Consider the following 13,773-nt stretch of genomic DNA (forward strand, 5'->3'; position numbering starts at 1 on the left):
TCTGCCCTCTCTGATGATCTATAGGAGACTGTGTAGCTTTCCAGCGCTCACTCTCTTCACAGACGGCAGCTCCGAGCGCGGGTCAGCAAGGAGACATGGCCCTCCGACAAATCGCGCTGATGTTCGCAGGACTTCACGTCCTCATTTGCAAAAGTAAGTCAAAGGTTTCATTGAGCATGACAGTGTCAGGTTTAAAAAGTAATCGGCGAAGTTATGCGTCTTTGCTGTGAGAAATAGTTTGATGTTGGCTGTGTCATTGATTCCTATGCAAAAGTGTCCTGGTTCATGAGAAATTAATGTGGTTTTAGAACATGCACTATGTTATACAGTTGCATTGAGCACAATTTATGTTGTGTTTGTGTTAATAGTTTAGTTATTAAAATGCTTTGTTATTTAGTGAACGACTAATAAAAGCTGTTTTTAACGAATTCACTTATGTTTAAAATGACACAAAAGAAGGCTTTATATTTAAACATACATTACCAACATATGCTAGACTGAACTTGGCTAAAAAAAGAAGAAGCAGTTTTGCTTGGAGGTAGGTTCTGCTTCTGTTGAAACCCTGAGAAACCCATGGATTGATATTGTTAATATACAGTATATATTGCTTGAAAGTGTTTTTTGGATGCCACTTATTAAGCATTTTTAGGTAAATTTTTTGTGACTTTAGCAATCTGTAGCATTCAATTTGAAATGACTGTTTTGTGTAGTTAAATTTCTAATAACATTCTGTACCATCACAAATGTTACAACATTTCTGCTACTGTGGGTATCTGATGGTTAACCCTAAAAAAAGGTAAAATTACATACTTTTCTAAGTCTTTAGTGAGTTCTAATGTATTATAACAGATTTGTATACTTAACTCTCATTTCCAAAAATAAATAAATAAAATATTTTATGCAGACAAAGACACAGAAAGTGGTATAATTCATGAGTTAAACAACTTATTGTATCATTATGGGAAGCTAGGAGCCTGGTGTGTGTGTCCATTGTCAGGAGATATTCTTAAGAGGAGCTTCAGTCAGTGAAAAGAGGTTTTGTGGAAAACACAGTGATAGGTCTGTGTCATTCTCTTCACCAACCATGGGACTGTAGTTAGATGATGTTAGTGTTTTTAAGAATGTTTACAACAAGATGATCTCATTTGTGATTAGTCGCTGGATCATAACCTTCAGATGCGTTTGCAGATGCAATGTGACTTGCTTTGAAAGTGCATAGGAGTACAACTTTTGTATAGTTGTAAAAGGATAGACTGCATCCTCACAAATGGCATTTTCTTTGTTTCAAAGCATCTATTGACTGTAGTTTGAGTTCATAATGTGACATTGTTTCCATTCACCCTTTTATCTCCCCCTCTTTGTCGAACTTCCTCACTCTTTCTTCAGTTTTCCTTATTCTTTTGCGTAAGGCTGAATCTATCGATAATTTTTTCGATTAGTCGATTAATCTAATGATTATTTCATCATCAAAAAATAAAGTGCCAAGAATTAAAAGGCATCTATCAGTAATAATGTCCATGAGTCCAACATACATTCAGCCCAACATAATTAGTGCAAAAAAAAAAAAAAAACTAAAAAGATTTAGGGTATCATTCACTCAGCATACAGTGGCATCCTTTTTATGGAAAAAAAAATCTTGCACACAGCTTTGCCTCTTCCTGAGACACAAAAAGACACACAAAATAAAATAGTGAAATTTTTTACATTAAATCAATGAATGAACTTTTACCTAATGATACTATTTACTATATTCTGCCATTAGTTACCGTGAATAGTGTTGAGTTTGATTTACTTCAATGGCTAGTGCCAATTGTAATCGGAAATGCATTTGTATTATTTATTTGCAAAATGTTGCTTACACTGACTTAGAGCGTAACATTAATGTAAATCTACATCGTTTAGTGTCATAGGTCTATATGCGCATAAACAAATGGCTTACAACTTGCAAATGTGCTGGAAAGCGGCGTTGCCATACTAACCATTAGCATCTGCTCTAGGGAGTCTTCGTTGAGTTTTTGTGTGAAACATGACAATAAGGACTCCCAGGCACTGGCTAACAACCAATAATCTGACAAAACGAACTGTAATAGTCCAAATACTTATGCTGCTGTCTCGTCGTTTTGAGGTCAGAGAGCCCCAGGATGTTTTCTTTTGAGATGCTCATGCATAGCACTTGTGCTGCTGTGGTATTTTACAAAGCATGCAGAGCACCATTTTATTAGCTCTCTGTTTAAAGATTTCCCACACTTTTTACGATCGGGTTTGAGCTTTTTGGGATGAAGTCTCATTTCAGCATGCCTGGGAGCCAGAGCCGCTATCATTGGGGATGAACGTAAACAGTGCGACGCATCGACAGATTCCACAAAAATCGGCGTATTTACGTAATCGACGTCATCGATTACGTCGATGCGTCATTCCAGCCCTACTTTTGCGTAATCATCCCCTCTTCCGTTGACCACCATTCATGCTTTTCCTTATTGTACTGACCTCCGGTTTTAACGTCCTGCTTCCTTTCCGGCACACCATTGGAATTCTGACCTAATCTCCAATTGAGCTCATCACCTTCACATCCTTCTTACATTCCATTGGTGTTGCTTATTTATACACGGTATTTATTATTACTTATTAATGCATATTTATACACAGACACAGTTGATTTAGGATGGAGTCAGATAAAACAGACTTATGTGGTCATATCTCACAAGAGGCTTTAATTTACCACTTTTCCACATGATCTGCCTTTACTGGAGAAACAATTGGCCAATATGTAGATAAGCAGTCCTATGTAAGTGGATTTGGTCTGTTTCTGTTAATCAGATTTTTATATGTATACCATTGTCTAGAACTGTCTCTGGCTCATGGCCAATTATTCTTAATGCACAGCACTTACTACATTTTAACTGTGATTAGGTCATCAAAACCTGCTAATGATGCTATCTAGGAAATCTAGCCCAGAGTTCAGACTGATCTAATAAAAAACAGATACAGGAGGTCGAATGTTTTGTCTGCTAAAATTGGTCTATCAATGCTTTCTGAATTACCAAACTGCCCCCCTGTGGCCTAAGCTGGAACTACAGTCCTGCACATGCGCACCTTTTCGTGACACATTGTGCAATTGCAAGATATGAGCAAATATTATAAAAATTAAACATTTGAATGGATTTGACATGAAAGGCACAACGCGTACTGTGCAGATAATAAAATGTGCATAAAATGTGCGTAAAATACCGGCACGCGGAAACTGTCAAGTCAAGTCAAATTTATTTGTATAACGCTTTTCACAATAGCCGTTGTTTCAAAGAACTGTATAATGGAAAATGAATTAATATAATGCCAATATTAGTTATTTATGTTTAAAACTATTAGTGGTGAAAATTAGTAAACTAAGTGTTGTGTAAGGAAGTAAGATTTTGGCAGATGAAAGTGTTAGTGGTTAATTCATTTTCTATGTAGTTTAAGAGAGTGTTGTCCCTACTTTGTCCGAGTTGATATAGGTATCATTCAGTGAGAAGCATTGCAGTCTGGCTGGAAGCTTATGGCAGGTAATTTTGGTGAACTCCATCCTGAGCCCATGCTTCAGACAGTGAATCTGATGAAGAATCCCATGTTTTTGAGTTTGCATCAATTCATTCTCTGTGAAGTCCGTCTTAGTAGACTGAAGTGAAGTCTGGCTGGCACATGCTGCAGTTGGTCATCATCACTCAGTGACACAGTGAGAATCGGACATCAGGCAGGACCGGAGATGGATCTGGTATATAATCCCGAGGTTTAGACAGGGAAAGAAATAGAATAAAATTAGCGTAGATGCCATTCACTTTAAAGCAGGTTTAAAGAATAAGAGAAGTGTTTATGGTTCCGGCAGACCTAACTAAAGCAGCGTAACTATGAATTGAGCAAAAGATTAGGTGTATGCCTGGCTGAATAGATAAGTCTTTAGTCTAGGCTTAAACTGATAGAGTGTGTCTGAGTTCCAAATAGGGTTGCAAAATTCCAGGAATTTTCAAAGTTGGAAACTTTCCATGGGAATTAACGGGAATATATGGGAATTAACGGGAATTAATGGGAATAAACTGGAAATGTGCAAAATTGCAAGTTAGCCTAGAACAGGGAACTTAAATGTAGTTGGAAAAAAAAAACATCTTGCAGCATAATCTTGGTTAAAACAACCAGATTCAATGCAAATTCAGTTGAATTTCTACCCTGCGCATTCCTCAATCACATGCTCACAGCACACTACTTACTGCAGGCTACTTACTACAGCAGGACTATTGAAGCCACACTACTGCATTTGTTTAAGGACTACATTCAGTCAAGTAAGTTTTGATAATATTACTAGGAGAAATATATTTGATCTATGGTATTAAAGTTTAACTAGCAAATACTAAATCAAAATGTATTTATAGAGTAGCTAGCTAGCCAGTAAATCAGATATGCTAAATGTAAGCTAGCTAACACCATTTCATTGACAGTTTAAGAGGCTAGCTATCATGGTGCTAGCTAGCTCAACTGTGATGCTGTTTCTTCTGCCTTCTGCTAGCCAGTTTTCTGTTATCATACAAGAACATAGGTTATAGTTTGATTTAGCATGCTGATTTAGGAGTGTTCATCTATTCATCTAGCCTATTTCTATTCATTTGTCCAGCATCAATTGTAAAATATTTTTACCATTCCAGAATATTCCAATTGTTTAGCTAACTATTTATTTATCTGTGCATGGCATTGCATTAGTGTTTTTTACAAGCTTTTTTCTAATCTTTTTCTACAGAACAATGCCACATGCGCCATCTGATGTGTGGATACATCTCACCTCAGCCAATATAGAAGGAAAGGCTGTGTACATTTGCAAATACTGTGCAAAGACCTATGTTAAGAATGCCACAAAGATGTAGTAGCATATAGCCAAGTGCCCAAAGCTTTTTCCAATATTTCCAAAATTCCGGAAAGTTTCTGGAAAGTTTAGTTAGCGATAGTAGTGAGCGCGATGGATTATAGCATCACTTAAGTACTTTGGAGCTAGACCAGTCAAAGCTTTGTAAGTAGTTAACAGAATTTTAACAGGTAGTCAATGTAACGCTGATAAAATGGGGCTGATATGATCGTATTTCTTGGTTCTAGTTAGCACTCTTGCTGGTGCATTTTTAACCAACTGAAGTTTATTTATTAAACATGCAGGACATCCACCTAGTAATGCATTAAAATAATCTAGTCTTGAGGTCATGAATGCATGAATTACTTTTCGGCATCAGAAACAGATTACATGTGTCGTAACTAAGCAATATTTCTGAGGTGGAAGAATGCAGTTCTACAAATAATGGAAATTTGTTTTTCAAAGGTTAGATTGCTACCAAATATAACTTAAATAAAATGTATTAAAAATGTAAAACTTTTTGCTGTAGAGTTGACATTACAGTACATCCATCAATAGTCAGATTATATTTTAGCATCTTATTTTTTGAATTTTTTGTTCAAATAATTGGTACTTCTGTTTTATCGGAATTAAGTAGAAGGAAATTTCTAGCCATCCACTCTTTAATATAATTTTTTTCAGATTAACAATTTTTTATTGATTCACATGTTGAACACAGAAAAACAAAACATATATACACAGAATCAACAATTAACCCCCACTATTACCCCTCCCCCTCACACATCCAGAAATGTCAGATACCTGCCCCATTTCTCCGCAAATAAGTTCAACTTCCCCAGTCTTCTAAATGACCCTTCTTCAAAGGCTGCCACCCTCCCCATCTCCGAGCACCACTCCTGACATGAGGGCGCTCCAGCCGATCTCCATCCCCTTAAAAGTATCTGTCTGGCAATCATGACACTGGTCAGTACCCAAATCTTGATGTGTCTATTCTCAACATCGATGACCACCCCATTGCTCAAAATGGGGCAAAACGAAACCCGAGTGCCCAACACATCACACACAAAACTCTGAACCTTCAACCAGAACTCCAGGATCTTAACCCCCCCCAAAAGACATGGGTTATGTTTCCATCCTCTGATTGGCATCGCCAGCAGGTGGGTGTATCTTTAAGACCAAGCCTATACAATCTAGAGGGGGTCCAATCTATGTAAAATCTTGAATTGCATAGGGCACACCCTTGCATCTCTAGATGCAGACTTGACATTTTTTAGAATCCTAGCCCACTCTCCCTCCTCCAATACCAAGTTTAAATCTTTCTCCCATAATCTCTTGAGAGAAGTTGAAGCTCCGTCCCCCAGACTCTGAATTAGCAAGGAGTAATACACTGATGCCTTAGTATGCTACTCCCAAAAATAGTACAGAGTAAGTGGCTCAGCTGTAAATACCTAAAGAGCTGAGATCTGGGAATCCCAAAATGTTGAACCAAATTTTCAACATTATCTTAACACTCCACTCTCATATAGGTCACCGAGTGTATTAACCTCCCTCACAATCCACTCTGACCAGCATAAAGAGGACTTATTAATACATAATTTGGGGTTCAGCCATAAGCTCGAGGCAACATTAAAATAAATGACCAAATTAAACACTAGTTTGATAGAAAGGCTTTGCAATGGTGAAATAGGGGCAAGAACTTCCTGCTCAATACAAAACCAGGGAGGGGCTCTCTCAGGTGGGAGCGACCAATGAGCCAAATGTCTGAGACCGAACGCATAATAATAAAACAAAATCTTGGGTAGGCCTAGCCCACCTTTATCAATCGGCCTATGCAGCTTACTGAAATGTAATCTGGGACATTTCCCATTCCAAATAAAGGACTTCGCTATGCTATCAAATTGCTTGAAATAAGACAGGGGGGACATCTTTAGGAAGAGGCTGTAGCAGGAATACAATTAATTTTAATAACATTAACCTTCCCAATCATCGACAAATGTAATGAAGCCCACCTGCCCACATCGTTCGAAAAACGTTTTATTAAAGGGTCAAAATTCTCTAACTAAATCACATAAATTTGTTGGGAATAAAATACCCAAATACTTAATGCCCTGTTTGGGACACAGAAAGGCACCCGGCTGAAAAGCCGTTATCGGGCAGTACACTGTCAGAGCCAAAGCTTTGGATTTAGACCAATTAACTCTGTATCTGAAGAACTTAGAAAAGGAATTAATAATTCTGTGGAGGCAAGGCATAGATCTAGAAGGGTTGGAGACGAATAATAGAACATCATCTGCGTAAAGTAGAAGCTTATGCGCCACACCTCCTGCCATCACCCCTGGAAAATCATCCTCCTTTCTTATCGTGGCTGCTAATGGCCCAGGGCAAGACAGAACAATAATGGGGAAAGAGGGCAACCCTGCCGGGTGCCCCTATTCAGAGTAAAATAATCTGAAATTAATCCATTTGTTTGTACCGCCGCTACTGGGTGTCCATAAAGTAACTTAATCCATCCAATAAACGTACTCCCAAACCTGTACATTTCCAAAATCTTAAAAAGATAATCCCATTCTACCATATCAAATGCCTTTTCGGCATCAAGTGAGATGGCAGCGACCGGAGACTGATCATTCGCTACTGACCACATGATATTGATGAAACGCCTAATGTTATCAGAAGAGCTACGGCCCCGAATAAACCCCACCTGATCTATATAGACTACCGTCCAAAAGTTTGGGGTCACTTGCCTGAAAGGTTTCTCATGATCTTAAAAACCTTTTGATCTGAAGGCATATGCTTAAAAGTTTGAAATTAGTTTTGTAGACAAAAATATAATTGAGCCAACATATTAATTTATTTAATTACAAAACTAAAATTTTATAAAAAAAAAAGTTTTTGAAATGGATGACTTGGATGAATAAAGAAAAGCAGCCACTAAGTGCCCAGCATATAGATGGGAACTCCTTCAATACAGTTTAAAAAGCATCCCAGGTTGATACCTCAAGAAGTTTGTTGAGAAAATGCTCAATTCTATTATTCCATAGTTGTGATGACTTTACTATTATTCTAAAATGTGAAAAAAATAAAAAATAAAAATAAAGAAAGAATGAGTAAGTGACCCTAAACTTTTGAACGGTAGTGTATATAAGAGATGTCATAACTTTACTTAATCGGTTAGCCAAAATTTTTGACAAAATTTTTACATCTAACTGGATCAAGGAAATTGGATGGTAACTTTTACACTCACTTGGATCTTTGTCCTTTTTAAGAATCAGACTTATCCGGGCTTGTGTCATAGCTGGAGGAAGCTTTTCATTCTTTAATGATTCAGAATAAACTTCTAACAAAAGTGGAGCCAGTTCTGAAGCATAAGATCTAAAAAATTCAGCAGCAAAACCATCTGGCCCTGGAGCCTTGCCTGTAGGTAAGGCCTTAATTACCTCGTCAAGCTCCTCCAAGTTTATCTCAGAATCAAGATAATTTTTTTTTTTGCTCAGTCATCATTTTAGGGAGTTCTAATGGTTCCACAAATTTTCTAATATCTTCATCAGTAGATGAAAACTTGGAACTATAAAGATCAAGATAGAACTCTTTAAAGGCATTATTAATATCAATGGCTGAGGTAAAAATTTCACCACCAGCAGATTTCACTGAGGGAATGGTAGAAAAAGACTCTCTCTGCTTTATATATCTAGCCAAAATCTTCCCTGCTTTGTCCCCTGACTCAAAGTATGACTGTCTTGCCCTGAATAACCAAAACTCCACTTTCCACGACTAAATAGCATTATATCTGTATTTCAATCGGGTCAATTCTCTGAGGCCATCAGACGACATTCTGCGCTTCAGTTCTGCCTCTGCACTTTTAATATTCCCTTCAAACTCCACAAGTTCTTGTGCTTTGGATTTTTTGGTAAATGAGACATACTGTATGATCTGACCCTTAAGAACCGCCTTAAGTGCCTCCCAAGCCACACCCACAGAGGATACTGAGGACCAGTTGGTCTCCATATAAACATTGATTTCAGTCTTTAACATTTGTTGGAAATCAGGATTTTGCAAAAGGGATACATTAAAGCACCAACTATATGATTTATTTTTCTCAATATGTGACAGCACCTCTAAATTCACCAGGGCGTGATCTGAGACTAAGATGTTTCCAATTGAGCAATCAACAACAAATGAAATGAGGGACTTAGATATAAAAAAAAATATAAATAAAAATATAAATAAAAAAATTTATAGTCCCTACCAGATGGGTTCAAAAGTCAGCAAATATCTGCAAGACCAAGATTTTTACACATCCTGTGAAGCATCAATATTGCTCTAGGGGCTTACACACTTTTGCTTCACTATGATCAAGGACTGAGTCCATCAAAAGATTAAAGTCTCCTCCCAATATTATATCATGAGGGGTGCCAGCGGCTTGCTACATCCCTTCCAGATCAATAAAAAAGCCCTGATCATCAACGTTAGGCATGTAAATATTACCCAAAACCAACCTTTGCCCCTGAATTTCTGCTAAAACAATAATGATTCTCCCTAATTTATCTTTAATCTGTTTGAGAGATTTGAATTGTAGATGTTTACTTATCAATGTAATGACTCCCCTGCTCTTACTTGAGCCAGCGCTAAAAAAAACATGTCCACCCCATATCTTCCCAAATTTTTCAGCTTCCTGCGGGGAAAGATGTGTTTCTTGAAGAAACACTATATCACATTTCTTAAGCTTAAGAAAAGAAATAACCTTCCTTCTTTTTATGGGGTGCCCCATTCACATTCCACATGGAGAAAGATAACCCACTCACAATAACATTTGACATTTTGATATGATAAAAAAAATTAATTGTGTGTCAAAAACAAGATTATGCAGACCACATTCCAACATTAGTGCAACAATCAAACCCCGAACTCCCTCCCGAACCAAACAAACAGAAAAAAGAAAAACGTGTGCATTAACCCCACACACGACAGCACCAACCTGCGTCAATCCCTCTAAACTCAAACAGTCCATGTACGCCTACGAAAGCCCCCGCGACAACTTTGCCATCGGACTGCTCAAGACCGGTGCTTCTGCACAAATTTTTTGAGGCAAAATTACATAATAGAAAATACTTTGTAAAACAAACCCCAGCCAATAGGCAGAATAAACACAAAGAACGTGTAGATTCATTCACAGAACTGTCTCGAAGGTGTGTTCCTCCACAAAACAAATTTCAGCTGATATAAAGCTGTTCAGTTTCCTTGGACAGACACACAGGTGTTAAGTGAGCCGCTGTTCATGAGTGCAGCAGATGACGTAATCATTCCAATGTCCCGCAAAAATACTCCACAAAACAAACTCCAGCCAACAGGAAGCATAAGCACAAGGAACGAACAGATTAATCCACAATTGTCCCTAAGCAGTGTTATTCCACAAAACAAATCCAGCCGCTAGGCAGCAGATTTGTATTAAAATGTCAGACTTGTGAGTATAAATGCAAGCTAGCCGTCTAGTGTAGTGTGTCATTATAATAATCAAACAACCATAACAAGAAAATGTGAAAACCATTTACTTCTCTTGACTGGGTAACTTTAGTAGCTCTAAAAATATTAATGTATTACAATCATACAGTAAAGACCAGTAGTAGTTTTATGTTGCATTTCATTCTGAATGTTTACTTGAATACATGATAGCCTACTGCTGTTAAAAACTTTTAAAGCTGTTAAAAAAGCACAGAACTTTCTTAATTTGTTGTTTTGTTCTATTATTTTTAATCTATTTATATTCATTGCTGTTTTTTTATTGTTATTTTATTACTGACTGTTTACTAGTCTTGAATAATTACTTAAGAACTTGAAACCATTCTTCCATAATTAACATATTAGTTAGTGTTATTATTTGTTGTGGTTTTGAAGCTGTTATTGAGAATCATCAAATTTTACTACTGACTACTGGCATTTTGGTATTGTGATAATGTATAGCCTTTATTGTACATGGCAGATCTTGCTGCAGTAACATGATGAAAAAGTAGATCTCATTCCATAGAAATGTGAGCACCCCTGCTGTTAATGGTGGTGATGGAGTCTTTCCTTTATTTGACTACCATACGTAACATAAAATAATTATCATATGACAATAGCCTCCTCCCCTACCCAGTGCAGTTTACATTTCAAGTTCAAGGAAATCCATTGTTAAAAAGACAAGTTTAAAAAAAAAAAGTTCAATAAATGCATGATGTCGCCTCACCACTCTTCCATGGATGGCATTTTTGGTCAGTGTCTTCCTGATAGTGGAGTCATGAACAGTGACCTTTATTGATGCAAGAGAGGCCTGCAGTTCCTTGGATGCTGTCCTTAGCTTTTTTGTGACTTACTGGATGAGTCGTCGCTGTGCTCTTGGAGGAATTTTGGAAGGTCAGCCACTTCTGGGAAGGTTCACTACTGTGCCAAGTTTTCTCCATTTGGAGATAATGGCTCTCACTGTGGATCTTTGGAGTCCCAGAGCCTTTGAAATAGCTTTGTAACACAGACTGATGTATTTCAATCACCTTTTTCCTCATTTCTGGAATTTCTTTCAACCTTGGCATAGTGTGTTACAGGGTGAGACCTTTTAGCCAACTTCATGCTGCTTAAAAAATTATATTTAGGTGTTTATTTGATTGAACAGGGCTGGCAGTAATCATGCCTGGGTGTGTCTAGTCCAGCTGAACCCCATTATGAATGCAGTTTCATAGATTTGGGGATTTCCTGTAGCTACTTTTTCACACAGGCCCAGTTAGTATTGGATAACTTTTTTACTTCAATAAATAACATTATCATTTAAAAACTGTATTTTGTGTTTACTCAGATTGAATTTTTTAAACAATGTAGTATGAGGTATACACAAAAACAGAAGAAATCAGGATGGGGGCAAATACTTTCCCACCGCACTGTAGTTCTACCTTAACGATAACATTTCGTAGATTGAGTTACCTTTGAGAATATCGCTAAATGCTAATCCCAGTGTATCATTTTCCTTATATATGTGATTGTTGAAGTCACCGATGATTAAAGCTCTATCCACAGCAACCACTAGATCTGACAGAAAATCAGAAAATTCTCGAAGGAATTCAGAATATGGCCCTGGTGCTCTATATACTGTTGCAAGAACAAAAGACGACAACAATTTTTTATTTATATCTGACGATGTCACATTAAGCATTATCAGTTCAAAAGAATTAAACTTATATCCAGACTTTTGAGTAACACTGAAAATATCACTGTAAATTGTAGCAAAATCTCCTCCTCGACCTTTCAGAAGAGGCTCATGTATATAACAATAACCTGAGGGAGTAGACCCATTTAAACTAATATATTCATCTGTTTTAATCCAGATTTCAGTCAATTAGAGCAAATCCAAATTATGATCTGTAATAATTTCATTTACAATTATTGATTTGGATGAAAGCATTCTAATAATTAGTAGCGTTCGGATTAGCCAGTCTGTCTGCTTCCTGACCTGGGCCCCAGTAAGTCAAGTACTATCATTATTAAGACTATGAGCCATATTACTAGAGAGGAGAGCAGCATCTTCCCTGGAGGTATGGAGTCCATCTCTCTTTAGCAGGTCAAGTCTTCCCCAAAAACTCTTCCAATTGTCTATGAATCCTATGCTGTTCTTCGGACACCACTCAGACATCCAACCATTCAGTGACACTAACCTACTATAAACCTTGTCACCATGATGAGCAGAGAGGGAGCCTAGAGCATATTACAGTGTCTGACATAGTTTTTGCAAGTTCACACACATCTTTAATATTATCTTTAATGATCTCTGACTGGCGAAGCTGGACATCGTTAGTGCCGACATGAATAACAATCTTAGAAAATCTACGTTTAGCATTAGCCAGCACTTGTAAATTTGATCTGATGTCAGACACTCTGGTACCCGAAATGCATTTGACAATGGTGGCTGGAGTCTCTATTTCCACGTTCCTTACAATAGAGTCACCAATAACAAGGGTGCTTTCAACATGATTCTCAGTGGGTACATCACTGAGTGGGGAGAATCGATTGGAAATACTAACAGGAACGGGAGAGTGGTGTCGCTTTGCCCTACGAGTATGCTGCCGAGACGTCACCTAAACTCCCTGCTGCAGGGGCTCTACAGCCAGAACCAAAGTGTATGTGTTGCTCGCTGTACTACCCGCATCCGAAACAGTATCTTCTCTTTCTCACTGACCTCCACTAGCGTTCAGATGTGTGTCTCTAACTCATTAACCTTCTCTGTCAGCCTGACTAATTCCTTACATTTATCACATGTGAATCCCTCACTGCTGATGAAAAAACCTATAGTAAACATGTGGCATGCAATGCACAAAGCGATAATATGAGTGGATGCCACGACTTACCACAATTGTTTGTTGTTGATGTGGTGGTGGTTTTTGATCAGCGGGGGTTTGAGATTGATGTGAATCCCTCATGTAATTGTTGTTGTTGTGGTGGTTCCTGATCACCAGTGGTCTGAGATCGATGCAATGATCTGTGTAAAAAAATTTGTGCAGTAAAGCACTTAGTTTAATCATGATAAAAGTGGAAAGGTGGGTGTGCGCTGTAAAATGCACGTAGTTGTATCGTGTTTAAAAGTATAAAACACCAAGAGGACCTACTAAGTAGTGGGAATTGGGCATTCCAAATTTGGGAGAAAAGGGGATACAAAAAAAAAAAACCTGAAAAAAAATATGGGAGAGATTAAAGATTAAATGCTGAAAATAGAAAGATAAGCAATGCTAAGCAGGTTAGAAGGCTACAAACATGAGTGTTAGCAGCAACCGGAACAGGAAACAGCCCGGAACAGGAAACAACTGTACTTTTAATTATACTTTGAATTTAACCAAAACCCTTAATTTAACCCTAACCTTAACAGTGTTCTTTCACCTACCTCTTTGCTA

General features: G+C 37.6%; 1 protein-coding gene across 3 annotated transcripts in view; it reads left to right on the plus strand.

Moving 5' to 3' along the window:
- The window catches only part of LOC127430238 (cell surface glycoprotein MUC18-like), a 70,624-nt gene continuing 56,851 nt past the window's right edge, over window positions 1-13,773 (plus strand). For 2 of the 3 annotated variants that reach the window (XM_051679884.1, XM_051679885.1), the window contains exon 1: window positions 1-153. In XM_051679884.1, the coding sequence (XP_051535844.1) occupies window positions 96-153 (58 nt within the window). In that variant the 5' untranslated portion in view covers window positions 1-95. The remainder of the gene's footprint in view (window positions 154-13,773) is intronic. The other variant, XM_051679886.1, reaches the window with a different exon arrangement.

This window comes from Myxocyprinus asiaticus, chromosome 39 (genome assembly GCF_019703515.2).
Source record: "Myxocyprinus asiaticus isolate MX2 ecotype Aquarium Trade chromosome 39, UBuf_Myxa_2, whole genome shotgun sequence".
Classification (NCBI taxonomy): Eukaryota; Metazoa; Chordata; class Actinopteri; order Cypriniformes; family Catostomidae; genus Myxocyprinus; species Myxocyprinus asiaticus.